Here is a 19,783-nt window from a genome sequence, read left to right on the forward strand (position 1 = left end):
ATAGATAGCAATGAGTTCTATTAGATTGTGAAAAAAAACTAAATTTTTTAATGAAAAACATGCATGTTTTGTGAGGCCTAATTTTGCACGCCGGACACTTATCTCAGTTTATTAGGTTTAGGAACTTTTTTTGTTATACTTGGTTGCTACTTTGTTTATGAGTTTTGTCTTTTCCTTTCACTTCAATAGGCTAATCTTTTTATTAGTAGATAATTTGCTTTTATGCTTGTTTCATTTTAATCAAGTGCTTATATATATAATATATATAAGGAAATGAGTTTCACACTCCCCTAAGTCCCCTTTTTACAGTCCACACTTCCTTTTTTGTATCCACGTGAATTTATAACGTTGCTCTTGAATGTACTTAAAAGTTTTATTGAAAAAAAGGCAAGATAGTAAATTCATGTAGATGAAAACAAAAAGGCGGGCGCGGGGGCTTGTAATAAGAGAGTCTGGAAATAACTCTCCTGTAATAAAATAGAGAGGTGCTATTGGTATCGACCTATAGTTGTACATACAGCGTAAATTGTTGTGTGGGGTCCGCTACGGGTCCCACACAAATGATTCTGAATGGAAGGTTAGAAGACTGGATTGAGTACTTACACATATTCAATTGATGTAGTTTTTTACAAGGCCACTTGAAAAAATATTTTAAAAATTTATCAATGGATTACGGGGCCACTTGAAAAAATATTTTAAAAATTTATCAATGGATCGAATCATTTGTGTGGGACCCGTAGCAGGCCCCACACGACGATGTACACCGTATGTACAACCATAGATCGGTACCAATAGCATATTTAAGCAATAAAATATAGTTATCTGATAATGCAAGGGCAAGGGTAGACCTATTTCTGTTGATGTCATAAACTCTTGTTCGGTCAATTGATTGTTTGCTAACGGATGGACTAAAGTGTAACATAAATACAAAAATAACGCAGTTCCGTGTTATTTTTTAGAGAATAAAAGGGGTGCAAGTGTGATTCTAACCAGGATTTAAGGGTGGTATTCTCGATCCCATTTATTTGTTATATTTTACATTAATAATAGGATAATATAAATAACCGTGAACGTGGACAACACCGAAGCTGAAGAACTGGGGGAACCATGCCAGTAGATTAGGTGGCTCAACTTTCAATTGGATCTTTCTATCATCATGTATTTCATGTTCTAGTAAAAAAACTTGATCAAAACTCAGATTTCTAAGATTTAATTTTACCAAAATTTCGAGGCATTACAACCTACGCTCTTAAGGTTTTTTGTTTGCGCATTTTATTGGCTCAAAAGAGAGGCCATAGACTAGGGTTTGAAAGATCTGAAATCTAACGAGAGTTCAAGAATTAAACTAGTTAGGGAGGAAAAGTTCAAAAGTCAGAACAAGTTTAAACACATGAAGATGAAGATGAGGTTTAAGGTCCTCAAAAGCTTTTAAGATTTTGCACATTTAATGGTCGGGATATGGGACTGCTAATCTGAAATCTTTTTTTTGGTTAAGCTATAACACGTGGTAGCTGAGATTATGGATGGGGAAGCTGATGGGGTTTAATCTCTCAAGGTAATTTTTTTTTTCTATATATACAAATTTTTATTTTGCTCAAAAAAAGAGTTTTGAGGGATTGTATAAAAAATGACCCACTCATAGGATGGCGCCACTTGATCATGGAGATAATGTGTTGGGTAAAGACATCATTGGAAATCATTATGGGGGCTTAGGATTTTGACGTTTATTATCTGTCATATAAGATGAGAGCGGTGAGTGGGAGGTTGTTATTTTCATTTTTCCGCCTCGTATGCCTTATTGGTTAAATATACGTTACTATATAAGACAAGGAATTAGGATTTTATTTAGCCACATGTTGTTGTATTCATGAGATGGGTTGTAATAACGTTTATAAATTATATACTACGATACCTACCTAGGCTAGCTAGCTTGGAAGTGAATGAGTACTGGTGCCTTCTTTAGTTTTCAGTTAATTAAGAAGAATATCCCTCTCCTCTCCTCCTCTCCTCTATAATAAGAACCAGTTTTGGTGAGGTTTCGCTTGCCACTTTGATGTTCCTTTTGGATAATTTTGCCCTTCTATTGTTGGTTTTTGGTTATTTGTTTTGTTGCGTGAAATGGGGATTTTACTGCTTCTACTTAGAGGGGTATGTGGCAAAAGGGGCTGGACATTTGTCTTTGGGTGGAGCAGTGTATATCTATTATCATAGGAGAAAAGAGAGAGATAGAGAGAGAGGCTGTGTTAGAGAGAGTGGTTTTGGCAATTGCTGCTTCTCGGATTTCCGCCGTTTGTGTCTCGGATTTTCGCTGTTTGCTTTGGTCTGTTCGGTTGCTGCGGTCTTGCTATACCTTTCGCTGTTGGTAAGAGGTAATGTTCATTTTCTGCTTTAGGATTTTGTAGTTGCTGTGTTTGATTTCTGTGTGGGCGATTAATGGTGACTAGATCTTATTTACAGTAGGTTCTTTACATTCTCTCTTTTGTTCTGTATTCTATTTTTGTTGCATGTGTTCTTTTCTATGTGTTCTTGTTGCCCTGTTCTTCTTTGATTTTGCATTTTTGTTCTGTATTTTATTTGTGTTGCATGTGTAGTTTCTTCTCTTGTGTCCTGTTTTTGTTTGTTTTTTTTTGGGTCGAATGGGGAGGTGTGTTGTTGCATTTGATTGGTTGCTGATGCTGATTCGTATTTTCCCCTTTTGCGTTTTGATTTTAACTGATTTATGCCAATTTGGTTCAGGGTTTTTTATTTTGCGAAAGCCCACCGGTTTTTTGTGATTGGATTCAAAAAAAAAAACCACAATTAAGATTTCAATTTTTTGTTTGCTGTGTCAATTTCATTATTTGTCGCATTTGCATGGTGCGTATGTGGGTCTGATTCATCTCTTTTGAATATGGGTTTTGCAGGTTAAACTCTGCTTGGGACTTTTGTATACTTTAGTGTTGCAGAAATATTCGCTTGTACTGGCTTTGATTGGGGCTTGTATGGTTATGCGATGGAGCCCTCACACCAGCTATTTCCAGTATGGTATGGATCTTCTTCTTTCTTGTGCATTTTGCTTTGATCTTGTAGGTGCTTGTTTGTTAATGTTTGACTGGTTAGTGTTATTGCATAATTTTATTTTTTTGGAATTTTTCCTTAAGTTTGTCCTTGTGCGTGTTTGTTAGTTCCTATTTTGTGTGATCAATTCTTAAGAATTTGATTTTGTCTTGGCTCAAGTTTGGGCTTTGGGGTGTTTGTATTGGGGGATTTAGTTTACTAGCCAAATACTTGTGCATTTTTTCCCCTGCATTCCAAATGAAGTTCGCTTGAATCTGGGCTTGTGGGTATAGGTTAGTGGATTGACTAATAAGTTTTCCTTTTCTCAAATACATGTGCAGTTTTTCTTGTTGTTTCTGGAGTGGAGCTTGCTATGTCAAAACAGCATCATAAATGTAAGATTCTCAACCTTTTGTGGCCTTCAAATCAAATGGATGAAGTTCATATTTTGTCTTTCAGTGGATGTCAATACCTTTAAATTAGCAGACAGACTATAAGATAGTAATAATTTGCAAACCCTTAGGACCTGATTCCTGCACGGTCTTGTCAATACCTTCAATACCGTGGTTTTTCTTTTCAAATTGATTGGTATCCAACTTGGCTTCTCCCGGTTTCTGAGTTCAAATTTACCTGCTCAAATGACCAAATATATCCTATCGGGATATGGTCATTCAAGTAGGTAATTTTTAACCCAGAAGCATGGAGAATTCAAGTTGGGTAATACACCTGAGGCTTCAAGTCAAGGTAATTGGTGTTCTACGAAGAAGTTATAGATTATGTGATGTTCAAATTTAAGTTCAAGCATCTGCATTTACCAAACTTAAGTTAAAGCCTCTGCATATAACATATAGAATCCAACTTGGTGGTCGTACTTTTTAACTTACACCTGTCTACCAAATGTGCTGCTTTGTTTTTCAAATGGTTTTAAAAAAGATGGAATTTTGCTACTCTCCTTGGAAAACTCTCAAGGCTATGCTCTTGATCATTGTTATATTTTTCTTTAAAGTTTTCTTACTTGAAATTCATTAAATGGATCCTGCAATTTGAAACTTATTTGAAGAAAAAAGATTTCTCGAACAAGTCAGTTTGTGGTGGAGTGGCCTATGGCCCTATTGTGAGTTCCAGAGGAAAGTAACTTTTGCAAATAAGATTGCATGTAGTGAGAATGCCAAGACTGGATTATTTAATCTATGTTATCTAAGGGTCATCAATGTTGGAGCATATCTTGTTTTGTGTCTTACAAAATGGAAATGATTGATGTAGATTGGTATTCCTTATTTGTGGCTGCTTAGCACCACAACCTCGCCTTCAAATATAGGTTGAGAAAACCCCAAGCGTAGGGCTAGATCGACAGAAGCATAATAAATCGGTAAGACCGGGATCGTACCACAGGGATTCGAAGATAGCTTAATCGGATTGAAGGTTTTATATGGTGGATTTCGGCGTTTAAGATGGCCAAATTGGTTTTACTTTGAAAGGTGGAAATGATAATGAAAAAAACTAGAAATGAGTTTTAAAAGAGGCAAGTCTAGGGATCGTCTATCCCTTGACAAAGGCCGTTACTGGTTCTCAATATAACTCAAGTGAGAGTCACAGCCGCGTGCTCACACTCAGAAGATTTAGCTTTAACGACTACGTTTATCAAAAGATGTGATTAAACGGAACTAAATCAACCTATTTTTGCTAATGTATCTAACACGTAGGAGGCCACGAGCTCTCAATATCTCGCGTGCCAAGACTGCTTGGCTAAACGGCATATCAAGAAGTTAACACCCCTCGCTTAGACCAAAATGACTAGATTAATGAAATTCCGAAAACCATGATTTTAAGCCCGAGGGTTTGAGAACCAACTAACCACCTAAATCCTCGGGAAAGATTACCTCGAGACTTAGCCAAGAAACTACTCACACATATTAAAAAGACTAGAAAGCTTGCTAGGAAATGAAAACATGATTAGCCAATAAAAGCGGAAATAAACTTGATTTTAATGAAGATCCAACTTGTAGCTACAACATTAATACTTGGAAAATTAACAAACAACTAATACCTTGAAGTGTTCTTGAAGAAAATTGCTAAGAGAGCTTGAAAGCCATTAATGGAGTTCTAGAATTAAAAACACTTAAAGGCTAATAATGAACTAGATACAAACATTGTAAAGGAGAGCCCTATTTATACACAAAGGCTTTCTCTCTCCTCAAAAGTCAGCAAATATCCCATAAAGCTACCCATTAAAAGAAAGTTTTCATAAGTGGAAAGTTTGAAAAAGTAAGAAAAATATTTGCTGGGAACAAAGGTTATCGATACCATAAGAAAAGGTATCGATAACATCAATCGAATAATCCCTCGTAGAAAGGAGTTATCGATAACTCCAACCAGATATTATCGATACCCTCAGGTCTGGACAACTTCTGGACCAAAATGGTGCAAAGGTATCGATAACCTTTAAAATGTTATCGATAACATTCTTCGAAAATGCAGATTTCAGACTGATGCTCTGCCTTCCTTGCCTCGACACCACCGGGCATCCTCTGGGCCATCATCACTCGACTTCTTGGACTTGGTGACACAACACCTCATGGCCTCGGGTGCTCGGTTACATCCCGGAACATCTATTGGCATTCAAAATCGCTTTGTTTGCACGGTTCACCTACAAAACTCAACGAAATACCTTACGTGCAATATTGAGTAAAAACGAACAATTAGATATAGAAACATCATAAAATGGAGGATTTGAGCACCAAGATTATCCAATCTTGGGTGCTTATTGTAGACACCCCAATTTGGACTTATTAACTATCCTTAATTTGTGCCCTCGAGGCTCCCCGATGCTTAAAAGGAATCAAAATGGGACTCGGCTAAAGCTTGGGCGATGCTTCTTGGACTTTTGCAAACCAAAACCATTCTTTTTCCCAACACACTGGGGGTAAAATTGACACACATTTCAGTGTATAAAATATATTTGAATGAAACCAATTGAGTTAGAAAGAGGATTTAACGAGCTTTCCAACGCTTCAAAAAACACCAAAAACCAAGTTCGGAAGTGTCCGTGGCGCCCTTCTGAAGTTGGGTAGACACTCTTGAGCGCTCAGGACCACTCCTGAGCGCTCGGGACCATTCCTGAGCGCTCGGGACCACTTCTAAGTACTCGGGAGCTCTGTCACAGATTATGATGAGCTTGACCCTTTGACCACGTTTTTTCATAACTGCAGCCTGCAATTCAAACCTGCATCTGCCAGAGGCCTGCCTGGGCCAGCAGGAATCTGTTCAGCCCTTTTGTCCCCCCAAAATGATTTTATTTTAATTTTTTATTTTATTTTCATATTAAAATCTAGTTTTTGGCTTCCCTATAAATACCCCCTCCATTTCAGCATACAGAGGACCACGAAAATCAGACTCCCTCTCCCCTGTTTTCTGAAAATCTTAGTCTCTAACCCTCCCTCAAACATTTTCCAAAACTTGTGTTTTCTAAGAAAAGTTTCAAACAATCTTCAAGTACTTCAAAAGCCTCCAATCTCTAGACCATCTAGAACTCCATTTTCCTATTGTTTTCTACCCATTTTCAAGCATCCAATTCAGTCCAAGAAGCCAAATTCAAGTCAAGCAAAGGAATAAAAGCTCATTTTATACCTAAAATCTACTTCTTTTTTTTCAACTTCTGAGGGGAATCAAGGGCCCATACCAGTTCCTCATACTGGTTATGAGCTCATTTGATTTTATTTCAAGCAATAAGAGCAAGGAAAACACAAAGAACAAAATCATTTATGGGCACTGTGTTCACTCCCGAGCGCTTGGGACCATTCCTGAGCGCTCAGGAGTGCTGCCATCATCAAAATCCTATTTTGTCACTAAAAATTGTTTTTCTTGTATTTCAGTAGATACCGGGTGTACACTGGTCCTTCCAAAGCTTAATTAATTTTATTTTCAGTTGCAATGAAGCAAGATTTGGATGGTTAAGACCAGTTCTTAGCTGTTTAAGCCCTTTGCTGAGCACTGGTGCATATTAGTGGTTATGTGTTTTTGTTTTGAGTATCATATTGCATTTGTTCTAACCAATGTTTGCAGGGTGGCTCAGCAGAGCTCCTGAGCGCTCAGGAGTGCAGTCCCAAGCGCTCGGGAGTGATTCCAATAGTATTATCCTAATTTACGTATTCCTTCATTTCGTATCATAGCATCTTCACATTTTGTACATATGCATATGTATGCACTTTTATTTGTTATGTCTGTAAATATGTGCTAGCTGTTTTTTTAATGAAACAAAATATTGTTAATAAAATCCCACAAACATTGAGTAGAGACCGACATCGCGTCAGGCGAGAGGGGTGCCATAAAACCCTTCCCCTCTCGTAACATGGCTTCCAAACCCAAAAACAATATCTGGTTTTCAATTTCAAATAATCATTTTTCAATCAAAACAGTTTCTCGGGTGGCAAACCTCAAATCCGGGTGGCAACTCATTAATTTTTCAAATCCGAGCGGGTAGCCCACACTTATCAGTGGCAATATGGTTACCTCTTCAATCAGTGGCAATATGGTTAACTTAGTTGCCTTTAGTCATCATAAAATTATTCATATGAGGGATTCTTTGCATTTCCTTGTGCCTTTCTTGATTGTAGCAGATTACTTCCAACTTAATTAGATGTTGACAAGCATAAAATTAACTAAAATACCCATTTTTTGTACCAGAATCCAAGGAGGGAACAATGACTCCTCAACCTCCGGCACAGCTTTTTTGACGGGCAATCGAGACTCTGGCTCATCCGAACGGTGTACCGTGGTGTCCTTGCACGTTCTTGGTTAGCATTTTTCGTTCTAGCACCAAAGTTTCACTTCAATCCCAATGAATCTATTAGTTAGTCATTTCAATCTGATATGGTACTAGATAATGACCTTTTTTTCTTTTTTTTAATATAGATAATGACCAATTGGGTCACAAATACTTCTCTAATGTTTATTAATTATATCAAATGAAAATGTTGTTTCATACGACAGTTATTAGTCGCACGGGCAGAGGCACCTGGATACAAAGGAAGGTAGCTATAACCCCACTGGCTGTCAAATTTCCCTTGGGATAGGTATAAATTTTACCCCATTTTTACTAATTTGACACCAAAATTTTTATAGGAATAGGTATAATTTAGCTATTTTGAGCCCACATAAATCTCTAAATTGCCCCAACTTGTTTTAAGTGCATAGAAATCCCAAGCGTTCTCTTCTTTTCGAGAGTTGATAGTGCTAGAAATGAGACTATCATGTATTATTTTTCAAATATGACAAGTCTTTTGGGGCCGATTATGAGGCAAAAATGAATTATTAGTGCATATCGATCTTATAATTAACCTTTTAATTTAGTTATTTTTGGACTTGTGCGTAGAAAAAATATATTGCATATGAATCTAATTTTTGACCCCACTAACCAAAATTTTTGGCTCCGCCCCTGATTAGTCGATAGGGTACTGTTATCTAAGGCTGTATTGGATCATGGAAAGAAGAATTTCAGGGGACAAAGGAGGAGGAAAGCAAAAGTTTTTTCTTATTTCCGTTCAATCTGATTTTTTACCCCTTGCATAGAATCACGTAACACTTGTCAAGCGCCAAGACTTCTGCTTACTTGCGCTGTGTAACATACTATGTTTTTTGGTGGAACAATAGGGGAGCAAGAGGAAAAACAAGTCAATGGCAAATAGTCAAACACATTGTTGCCGAGCAAAAGCATGTTATACCAGTGATGGGTGAATTTGCCACAATGTATCGGTCTAAACAGGTATTTTGTCTCCAATACTACAATGTGGTAAAGTTAATGATATAACTTCTGCAATGTTCTACAATCGGCCGATATGTATGCTAAAAGCGGCTGAATTTTTTAGGTGAATTTGGAGGCAAGAGTTGGATTGAGCTCTAGTGTTGGGATAGGTTTAATTGAGGAAGCAAAACACTTATTAGTAGAATTCATTCTTTTCGGCCGACCGAGAAATAAATCAAATCGGTGAGAGAACTGCTCAATATAGTAGTAAATTGAAGCAAGTTTGTTTTGCACAATTAACTCAAAATATTCAGTCTTTAATATGTTGTTCTCCAATTTTTTTTATTAAATCGCACTCTTTTTACCTCTCTTAACATGGGAAACATCCTCTATTCTTAAGAATTTGGAAAAAATTTAGATACTAGAATACGGCTTCCAAGTCTCAAGTTCTTGATTAGTTAAGTTGTCAAGTAGTACTATCCCATGCATTACCGCACATACTTAAAACAGCTCATTGAATCCTCTACCATTTGCTATGTTTAATCCTTTGGCAATTGTATAAAAAACCCTGTAGCCAAACTCATGCAAGTAGCTGAATAACCTGAAATCTTTTGTTCAAGGTAAAAACTTATCTAGACCATAACTTAAACAACTAGCAACTTCTGATGATACAGATCAAACTTATTCATATAACCTTTGCTATCATCAACAAAAGCCATAATTTAAAGAAAATCCAAAACGCATCTATACAAATGGCATGAATGAGCACGCCGGCATGCACCTAGTATCTATCTATATAATAAAAGAATTTGGAGTTAGTCAAAGGGAAGAAGACTTAGCACGTATGCATAGAAGTATAGAACCAAACCAATAGAGATACGCTCGTACAGGTGGTGAAGAAGACTTAGCACGCATGCATAGAACCAAACCAAGAGAGATACGCGCGTGCAGGTGGTGAACAATACATGAGCTAGCCTAGATATTTTTATTTTTTTTTAAGAAAAAAGACTTTAATGGCCGGCCGTGTGCCTGACTAGCTATTAATATACCATCGATCATCAGACTACTGCAACTTTGTAAAAGAGGCCGTCTGGCACCAAACTATATAATTAAACACATCAATCAATATGTATAATGTATTTGCAATCAGAAAATATTTTTTATGGTTGTTTCCGTAAAGAAGAACTTACAGAATCCAATCGCGATGGTCCAAAGTGTTTTTGGACAGTCCGGATTGAAAATCAATTTTTATCGGTAAGAATTGAAAACGAATCTCAACCTGTTCACGGAGCCTCCGGGAAAAAAAACAACACCTCATTTGCAATGTGTTACTTATCAAGCTGCATATTTTTTCCAATTATCATGGTGAAGCTGGTTCAACATGTAATTAGTAAGCATGAGGGTGTGTTGTGATATTTGGATCCTAGATTTGAATTCGAGGAGACCTTGAGAAACATATTTGGTTGAACAATGAGAATATGAATTGAGTTGAGTTGCAGGAAAATTATAGTACAGTGATTGTGCAAAAATTAAAAATCAGCTTTAAATAACTTAGAACGCAAAGTCTGTCCCAAAGCATACCAAATTTAGTTTTTTTAAAAAAAATTGGTCATTTTTTTGTTTGCAATGATCACATATGTCTAAAGTTTGATTAAGGTTAAGTTCTGCTAAGGGCTTTTGGGATTTTTATTTTATTTTGTTCTTATTCAAATAAATTTCGCGTTTGCTCATTTTGTAAAAGAAATTTTTGAATTATTGATTCGTCTCAACGAAATGAACGAAAAAAGTAAAAAATTATTACTTTTATCCAAATATTTATCAAAATATTTGAAGATAAAATCCAAAAAGTCGGCTTTTGGGGCTTTATCTTGAATATTTCAAAAAAAAAAAAAAAAGGGTAAAAGTAAAAAAATTTACTTTTCCAGTTCTTCTTGTCAAGACGAATTAATAATTCATAAAAATTTGTCATAGGACAAACAAACGCAAATAAAATTTGAATAAGGATAAAACAAAAAAAAAATTCCAAAGAATTCTTAGCGGAACTTAACATAAGAGAATCTTTTGACAAACACTTCATGTTACATTTTAACAATATAGGAGTAATTTTTAAAAAATTGTCTCGAAAATGTATGCACTTTTAGGCACTGGACCCTTCATGGGCCCGTTACGAGGATCGGAGATTATTGGCCATTCAAAATTGTGTTTGATCGAGTCTAATCTTCTTTGTTCTAAAAATTTATGTACTTCTGTGCCGAAAAGTTTTCCGGCTGTTGGATTTAAAAGATAAGAAAAAAAAATCACAATATGATGGCCCAAAAATTCATCAGCTCTGATACACATAAATTTTTAGCACAGAAGATCATGCCTCTTTGACCGGGTGATGAAATCCAAAATAATCAATTGGTAGGACGGCACTTTTTTTTTTTCGTTAAAAAAATTTCACTAGATTCTATAAAATTACAGTGTCATCCCCTTTACTTTTGAAATCACATTGGCAACCCAATCAGAATTTTGTTAAAAAGACCGGTCCGCTAAGGTTCTTATTTTGTAAGTACTTATTCCCTGTTTTACGAGGTTGGTCAATCTCTCACAATACATCACTTATAATTCAAAAAATAAGTACTTATTTTTGTGGAACACACCCTAAGCCTTTGTTCTCTTCAGCTTTTTAAGTTTTTGAGCGTTTTGTCTTTATTCAAATTTTTATCACAGTTGTTAGTTTTCTGCTAAATTTTTTGTATATTATTAAATCATCTCGACGAGAGGAATAAAAAAAGTACAAAATTGATTAGACCTAATTCTGTTCATTTCATAAACTCCTGTTTGGTCAATTGATTGTTTGCTCAGGGATGGACTAAAGTGTTACTACATTAAAAATACAAAAAATAACGGAGTTCCGCATTATTTTAGAGAGTAAAAGGGGTGCAAGTGTAATTCTAACCACGATTCATTTATTATAATATTATTTATATCCATTGGCCTTGGGTATATGTATTAGCAGAAATCCTATTGGTACCGACGGTACCCATAGGGAAAATGCACCGACGGCCACCGGACGGCCGTCTCCGGTCACCGGACGGCCGATCCGAGCCGTCCAAAAATTTTAAAAAATAAAACCGAGTGGCCTTACGCGAGAATCAATGGCATCCGAGGTGTGTAGGGTACTTGATCCGAGTACCCCTTTTTCGTGTATATACACGTATATACAAATATACACGAAAAATGGGTGCTCGGATCAAGTACCCTACACACCTCGGATGCCATTGATTCTCGCGAAAGGCCACTCGGTTTTATTTTTGGACGGCTCGGATCGGCCGTCCGGTGACCGGAGACGGCCGTCCGGTGGCCGTCGGTGCATTTTCCCTATGGGTACCGTCGGTACCCATAGCAGTCATGTATTAGACTCGTGGCTTCTCTCTCTCTCTCTCTGTGTGCGTGGAATATTAGGACCGATTCTACCAATCATTCCCCCCTCAACCTCTCCAGAATAACCACAACGCGTAGAAAAGGTAACGGAAATCATTCCCAGCGAATTGAATTCCAGTCGATACTGCCTTATTTTTTCTTTTTTTGGCCCCTCATCATTGGTTGTTCCTTTATCTTTGGACTTTATTAATCGGTCTTCGCTCGTTTAATCTCGTGGTTGGTCATGAAAAATTGTTTTTCTCTACCAACGCGGAGATGGGTTTTCTTTTTTTGTTGAATTAATTTTGTATTTTAATTCCTTTTTGGTACATACATATATGGGTATCCTGTTTGGTTGGTTGTTCTTGAGCTTTTTTCGACGGCTTAATTTGCGGAGAAAGCGTTTTCTTTATCTTCACAAATAGAAAGTGGAAAAGTATTTTTTTTTCTTTGCCAATCGCGTAAAACGAATAACCCATCTTTGCTTGGTCGATAACTTATCGTTCTTTGGGGGTCTCTCTCTTCTATCTCCTTATTGCTTGCCTTTTCCCCTTCTTTCTTTTCTTGTAATCTTTTCAGAGTTCTTCCATGATCGCAGGAGTTAGTTTGGGTTTTCATATGTGTGGCTGATTAATCTTCTTATGTTTCTTGATTGATGGTAGGTAGATAGTGCTCTTGTGGTTGTATCCTGATGATCGATCCCATACTTCTGCGGGAGATATCGCTTTTTCAATATTGGTCATTGGTCGTGCGGTGTTGGGCTGTTTGTCCATGTTTTGTTATGGCAAATTATTTGAGAAAGGAATTAATTGATGGCATGCAATTCGTGGGTTTTCTACGTTTATGATAATGAAGAAATCCCGCTATGTGTTAATTGTGTAGGCATAAATATTTAATGTTCCAAGTCTTGTGTGTTTGGTGGTAGTGGACACCACAAGCAAGGGCGAACACAAATGATATCTGGTGTTTTTTATCTTATGGTGGGGGAACGTTTTCCTTATCTTAGCTCTACTTTTCTCTGGGATGAAGTCATCCTATGCTTTGTTTGGGTTTTTGTTATTCCATACGGTTATATAATTTCATCTGGGTATGTTATTTCATACTACGTTTATCACTGATTAATGGCAGAACTAGAGTAATCCTTTGTAGTCTTTTTCTCCATGATACAAAATGCCAGAAAACAGAAGGGAGGAAAATTTATCTGCTTTGTGTATTACTGTATTGTCAAATGACAATTTTGTCCAACCCAATTATCAACTTTGAAATCCGGATACTTCTGAAATCCCTGTTAGGGGAAGGCCAAAGTTTTTGCATGAACATTGCTGATACTTCTATACTTGACGTTATATTTCTTATTTACTTGGGTTGAACTAATTGATAGGTGGAAGCTTATTTTGGCTATGTGATGCTATTTTCTTGCTACTGATATGTCATTACAGCTACGTCAAAAGCGATAAACATTTTTGACCTCCAATTGCTGAAATTTTTCTCTTCTTCTTTGATTCAAAGGATATACCAATTTTCTTAGCTCCTCTTCCTGTTTCCACTTACTTCTCCGTCATCCACCCCCACCTTGCCTCTCTTTGCAATGCATTTGGAATCGCTTGAAGTTGCTGGTTTATGACCTGATCTGAAGCGTTTTGTTTGTCACATAATACTAAAAAATTCATCTGAGGGAAAAAAAGAAAAGAAAAGAAAGAGAAGTCCTTTACTGGTGCTTTACATTGCTGTCTTATTTTTTAACTTATAGCATATTTTCCTCTTTAAACAAGCTTCCAACGTTATCCCTCTCATATCCCTTGGACATATATGTATGTGTAATCTATACACGTGTACATTACATATATCATATACGTGTGTGTGTGTGTATATTTGTAAATATATATACCTAGAATATGCATATATATGTGTGTGTGTGTGTGTGTGTGTGGGTATACGCATATATTGGCATATGCATAGTCTTCTATTATTCACACATATCTGCAATCTGTTTATACATTAGTGCATATTGGACTGAATACTGTTTTGGTGCTCCCATTTCTCTCTCTCCATTTCACTATGCATGGGAATAAGGAGTTAGGTAGAGCCATTAGTTGACATCAAAAGTAAAAGGTTTGAATTCTACACATGGAAGGCAGGAAGCAGTAGGGATAGGTATACGTTAACTATACCACCATTTTTTGATCCAGTTTCTGGACTAATATGTAGTAGAGAGGAAAAGAGGGACGGAGCATGATCAAAATTGTGATTCAAGGCGAAACATGGACTAAATCATTCCTTGCAGTTTACATTTTGCGATTATGGCTCTACTATGCACCATTGTAATGGTCAAGTTGTTTTTCTTAGCTTGTTTTGCAACCAAGAATGATACTCCGTATATGGATCTGGGTCTGAGAGTGTGAATTCGTGATTAATAATGATGACATGGATCTTGGTTTTTGTCTTAATTTTCTTTAATCATTAGTACTATCAACTATCAAGCTACTCCTAATTTCTTGTATTCCTTTTGAAGCTCAACGTTCTCATGTAGTTTCAAGTTGTTAACAGCTCTTCTCTCATTGTTGGCTTCCTTTTTGTTTCTTCAACTCTGATGACAAGTTTAAAGGTTCTGCACATTCTCTAGGTTGCTAGGCTTCTTCTTTTTACTTTGCTTTATGGCAAGAGTGGAGTTCCCAATAGGAGTTCGTCATAACAAATATCCCAGTGTTTATGGCTCTTGAGAGTTTGATTTATGTGGATATAGTTAATGTTTTTGTCTTTGAATAAATCTGGCTGACTATTTTGGTATTTTTAGTTACCATTGAGTGATTGTCACTGCTATAGGTAATTAACACGTTTTCCTTAAGAGCTTGTTGAATTTTGTAAACTACTTGAACCATTGTAAAGAATGTGGTGACATATTCTTTTTCATGTTGGTAAATCTGAGAAATTTCCATTTGGATGGGTTATGGTATTAATTGTGTGATTTATGTGTCATACATGTTGAGCTGGATATACATCCATCAAATAGGTTTTAAAGCTATGTATTGGACTATGCATTATGCTTTCATTCTATGCATGAAAAGTTACATCGTAGTTTATAAGTACCATGCACTTGGATTAATCAGACATGGTAAAACCGTACAAGTACTAATTCTGTGTAACACAGGCTTAAAGTGCTGTTAAGATTCATAACTTTTTCCAATAAAAAAAAAGATTTATGCCTTTTCAGGAGGTAATGATGATTTCCATATACTATTGTTGTTGCAGATATATAGACAAGACAGATATACATGGGTGAGTATTCTGGTAAAAGATCCTTTGGTGGGCTTCTTGTACCCAGGAAAGGACCTGGTCTTGTTTCAAGAGATGCAGCTGAAAGTGGGGATAAGTTTTGCAACAGAATTGGATGCAACGGCAGACTCAACCATACCAGAAGTCCCCATAATGGTTCTGAAAAATTTAAGTCCTCAAGACCTTCTTTCCATGCTTCAAATGGCAAGGAGATAGTTGGAAGTTCTACTAGGACTTGTTCTGCAGTTGCCAACACAAGAAAATCGTTTCTGGAAACCAGGAAAAAGCCATCTTCTCTATCAGAACTGGATTCATCTGCACCTAGTAGTGTTGAGGACGAGCCAGAAGTGTTGGATGTTGTCTCCTCCTCATCTGGAAGGGGTGTTCAGATTGGGAATCAATCTGATGCTAAGAGGTCCGGGAAAGTTAGTTTGATTGAAGCGGGGAGCTCTAGTATAGCAGCATCCAATAGTAGACCTCGGAAGGCATTCTGGCAGAAATCTGGGATACGCAACCGAGACGCTCATCCATTAGGTCCTTCTGTTCCCTTGGCCAGCACAAGCCCGGGGGCAAGAAACAGGTATGGTTTGGGAAATCTTAGATGCAACTCAGCATCTGATGTAGTAGTCCCCTCAGGTGGTTCATCATCCGAATCAAAAATTAGTAGGAGAAACAATATACTGAAAAATGGAAACCCTAAAGGAGAAAGCTGTTCATCTGTTTGTGGTAGGAAGATGACTAGACCATCATCAGATGGTACAACTTCTACCCAGGGACTTTCCATTTCTGATTCACGACGAACCAGAAATGGGTCTCCTAGTGGAAATGGTGGCTTGGGATGGGGTCGGACTCGGAAGTCAATCAATGGTACCACTAGGACGAGGCTTTCTTCTCAAGGAAATGGAAATGGGTTGTTACCAAAGGATATAACCCCACAAGTGCCTCAACCAGAATTGCATATTGGTGGGGGTATTCCTGGTTCTTCTCATCAGTTTTCAGCTGAAGCTGCTTCTTCAAGTCGCTCAACCTCTTTTAGTAGTTATAGTAGTAGTGGTGGTAGTTCACCTGGCCTTATGCGAGCAGGACCTGCAGAACTTGGGATACCCTGTTCCCTTATGAATCATGATGGCTTGCGGCGATATAATATGGGTGGTATCGCAGAGGTATATAGTTTCCAATGTAACTGGCAAAAGTTTCATATGCTTCTGTACTTGTATACAGTGCAGAGGGAAGTCGGAGCAAAAGAAAACCTTTGGTTTGTTATTTGTACTACAATCAGTTGTCTTGGTTTTCTTGCGATGTGCAGGTATTGATGGCGCTTGAGAGAATTGAACAAGATGAGGGGCTAACACATGAGGTACTGGTACTGGGTACTGAATGTAAACAGATTGCCTATTTCCTTATTAATGTCTGTCAATTGTCCTGCAGGAATTACTTGCTCTGGAGACAAATATATTCCTTGGTGGACTTGGCTTATATGATCAGCATAGGGACATGAGACTGGACATTGATAACATGTCTTATGAGGTTTGTTATTCTTCTGTCGCACATCTAGCAGACTAAACCTCGATGCTTTTGGATTTAGTTATGGTCAGTTGTGGTGTCTTATCTTGCATTTCCTTTTACTCGTGTACCATTATGGGCATGAACTGTTTGTCTGGTTTATTTGAGGAAATCATTTCTTTGATATTAGTTGTTTTCTTCTTGTCAGTTGAATCACACATTATCGTACTGCTTGACAGGAATTACTAGAATTAGAAGAGAAGATGGGTAGTGTGAGCACAGCACTGTCAGAGGAAGCTCTATCAAAATGTCTTAAAAGAAGCATCTATCAGCCTCTATCTCCCAAAGGAGGAGCTGTGGAATGCACGGAAGACGAAAATCAAGGCAAATGCAGTATTTGTCAGGTCTACTCCAATAACTATGAAAGTTTTTTGCTATATTTATTGATTTGGTCCCTGAATTTCACCCCAACTGCAACTCTCACTGGAATTGCAATGAGCTGAGTAACTAATACTGTCGAGAACCAGGTTTCAGAACATTTGGTGTTTCTTATAGCAACCCAAAAGTAACAACCTAGAACTGTAATCTCGAAGGCACCTTTCCACTTTTAATGATTTTCTTTATCCTTGAACTTTTAAGTGTAATCTGCACTGATGACATGAACCGAACAGTTATGCAAGTACTGGCATTGAAACTTGAAACTAGGAGCTCTCACACTGTCACTTTCTCAAAATATTCTTGCAAGTTACAAGTATTATACCGTTAAACTATATGGGTGCCTGAAACACAGACCTATCCCATAGTCAATTTCCCTGTTGCCTAGGGAATAGAAGAAATGATAAACCGTGGTTTACTGCAAGCTGTCCACCTCTTTCCTGTTGACATTCTTTTTTATTCTTTTGTTTAGTTTAGTTTTGTTGATCTGGTTGTTGCCGGATTGAGTTGATTACTCATGTTTATGGAACATTTACGTATTGGTCTGCAGGAAGAGTACGCAATTGGAGATGAGGTTGGAAAATTGGAATGTGAACATGGGTATCATGTGGAGTGCATACATCAGTGGCTGCGGCTCAAGAATTGGTGTCCCATCTGCAAGGGTTCAGCAGCAACTTCACGGTCGCCCTCATTCAGTTAATAGACAGGACCATTTTATTTCTTCAGGAATCATATGGCTTTGTTCAATTGAACTCTTATTTTCTTTTGTTTTACTGTACATAGAAATCCCTTTAGCTGATCTTCAACAATAAGCCCTGCCCTCTAGGAATTCACTGCTGCAGAACTGTCACAGAAAATATTTACAATATCGTTGTTGCTCAAGGGAACTATGCATTCTGGTTTTTCTGTTTCTTAAGTTTAGTTTTAGGGCATCTTAGCCGTCCAAAAGTATTTTCAATGGTCCATATAAAAGAAAGAATCTAACATGTAGGATATTTTTTAAAATCTGGATCATTGATTATAAAGATGGACGGATGGGATGTTGAACTACAACTATGTAGTGCATCCATGCACTATAGGGTCCCCTGGTCCCATTTACAAATCTTCGTTCTTCTCTCATTGGTTCTCTACTTCTCTATAACAAAGATACCATTGTCTCTTCTTTTTTCCCCAAAAGGTAGCGTTGATATGTCAATAGAAGTTAGATTATTATGAGGACCAACATCCAGGAGTTAGATTACTATCACTATCAAGACCGGCCTATGGGACTCAAATCCTAAACCTCACCACTTGAAGGATGGCTACAAAACCACTGGGCCAAACCCCCTGGAGTTGTGACACCATATAAGCAACTACGCCATTGAACTTCAGATGAATTTGACTCATTTGCAACAGGTATTTACAACCACTTACTTGTTTTCCCATCTTGCCCCTCAGTTACCAAGAAATGTCTTCTTCCAACCCTCCTTTCATCTTTTTAACCGAAAAAATTAAGCATGCAGAGAGACCAACACCCAACCCTTAGGCACTGCATTGGAAAGCTGCAAAAACAGTGAATTTCTTTTGTGTTAGAGGACAAAGGGAGAGTAGGGAGTAATGAAAGTACTCTGGAGAGTAAATCTATTATGACCAATAATTATCTTAAAGCCAAAGGTGATTAATGAGATGAGGACAAAGGGAGTAATGAAAGCCAAATGATATTGGTATCGACGGTACCGTAGGGAAAATGCACCGACGGCCACGCCGGGCCGTCTCCGGCCACCAGACGGCCGATCCGAGCTGTCCAATTTTTTTTTTTTAAAAACCGAGTGGGCCTATGCTTGGGCTCACGCGAGAATTAATGGCATCCGACATGCGTAGATGCATATATGTATATATGAAAAATGAGTTGTTTTGATCGAGCACCTACGCACATCGGATGCCGTTGATTCTCGCATAAGCCCACTCAGTTTTTATTTTTTTTTATAAATTTGGACGGCTTGGATCGGCCGTCCGGTGGCCGGAGACGACCTGGCGTGGCCGTCGGTGCATTTTCCCTACGGCACCCATCAGTACCAATAGCAGGACTCGTAATGAAAATAGTTTTTCGCCTCCTCTGGACGGACGGGTGAGAACATCTACAATGTAATAATCAAAACCAGGGTTTGCTAAAGTTAGCAATTTTTGCTTAAAAAAAATATTCACATGGTAATAATCAAACTTAACAACCATTAACAACTAATCAAAGTTTGGCTCTTGGTCAACCAAACCTAATAACCTTTTGCAAATAACCAAATTTAGTACTCATTTTCTCAATCAAGTATACCTATCATTACACAAAAATCTTCTCTCTTCTTCTCTCTCTCACTCTCACTCTCTCTCAACAATGTTTTCAAAAAATAATTTAAAAAA

General features: G+C 37.5%; 2 protein-coding genes and 1 long non-coding RNA gene across 7 annotated transcripts; all 3 read left to right on the forward strand.

Annotated features, from left to right (window-relative positions):
- The first annotated feature begins 2,033 nt into the window (after nucleotides 1-2,033).
- On the forward strand, nucleotides 2,034-7,853 carry LOC131335716 (uncharacterized). Of its 2 annotated transcripts, none has more exons than XR_009202605.1 (4): nucleotides 2,034-2,369; nucleotides 2,904-3,019; nucleotides 3,378-3,431; nucleotides 7,720-7,853. XR_009202605.1 is itself a non-coding variant. In XM_058371189.1 (4 exons), exons 1-3 carry the CDS (start codon nucleotides 2,054-2,056, stop codon nucleotides 3,427-3,429), a joined length of 477 nt encoding a protein of 158 aa, XP_058227172.1. In that variant the 5' UTR covers nucleotides 2,040-2,053; the 3' UTR covers nucleotides 3,430-3,431; nucleotides 7,720-7,853. The 2 variants fall into 2 exon arrangements, 1 of the variants encoding a protein (XP_058227172.1); XM_058371189.1 differs by having other exon boundaries at nucleotides 2,040-2,362.
- Nucleotides 7,854-8,496: 643 nt separating this feature from the next.
- LOC131335717 (uncharacterized) lies at nucleotides 8,497-9,206 on the forward strand. The gene is made up of 2 exons (XR_009202606.1): nucleotides 8,497-8,797; nucleotides 8,901-9,206. It is a non-coding gene; the product is annotated as an uncharacterized LOC131335717 (long non-coding RNA).
- A 2,967-nt stretch (nucleotides 9,207-12,173) lies between these two features.
- LOC131335718 (probable E3 ubiquitin-protein ligase RHG1A) lies at nucleotides 12,174-18,274 on the forward strand. Of its 4 annotated transcripts, none has more exons than XM_058371192.1 (6): nucleotides 12,174-12,285; nucleotides 15,431-16,617; nucleotides 16,761-16,811; nucleotides 16,883-16,981; nucleotides 17,197-17,361; nucleotides 17,943-18,274. In XM_058371192.1, the coding sequence occupies exons 2-6, from the start codon at nucleotides 15,454-15,456 to the stop codon at nucleotides 18,090-18,092; spliced, it is 1,629 nt and encodes a 542-aa protein (XP_058227175.1). In that variant the 5' UTR covers nucleotides 12,174-12,285; nucleotides 15,431-15,453; the 3' UTR covers nucleotides 18,093-18,274. The 4 variants fall into 4 exon arrangements, with proteins under 4 accessions (XP_058227175.1, XP_058227173.1, XP_058227174.1 ...); XM_058371190.1 differs by lacking the exon at nucleotides 12,174-12,285 and adding an exon at nucleotides 12,303-12,839; XM_058371191.1 differs by lacking the exon at nucleotides 12,174-12,285 and adding an exon at nucleotides 12,303-12,694.
- The last annotated feature ends 1,509 nt before the right edge of the window (nucleotides 18,275-19,783 follow it).

This window comes from Rhododendron vialii, chromosome 8a (genome assembly GCF_030253575.1).
Source record: "Rhododendron vialii isolate Sample 1 chromosome 8a, ASM3025357v1".
In the NCBI taxonomy this organism is placed as follows: domain Eukaryota; kingdom Viridiplantae; phylum Streptophyta; class Magnoliopsida; order Ericales; family Ericaceae; genus Rhododendron; species Rhododendron vialii.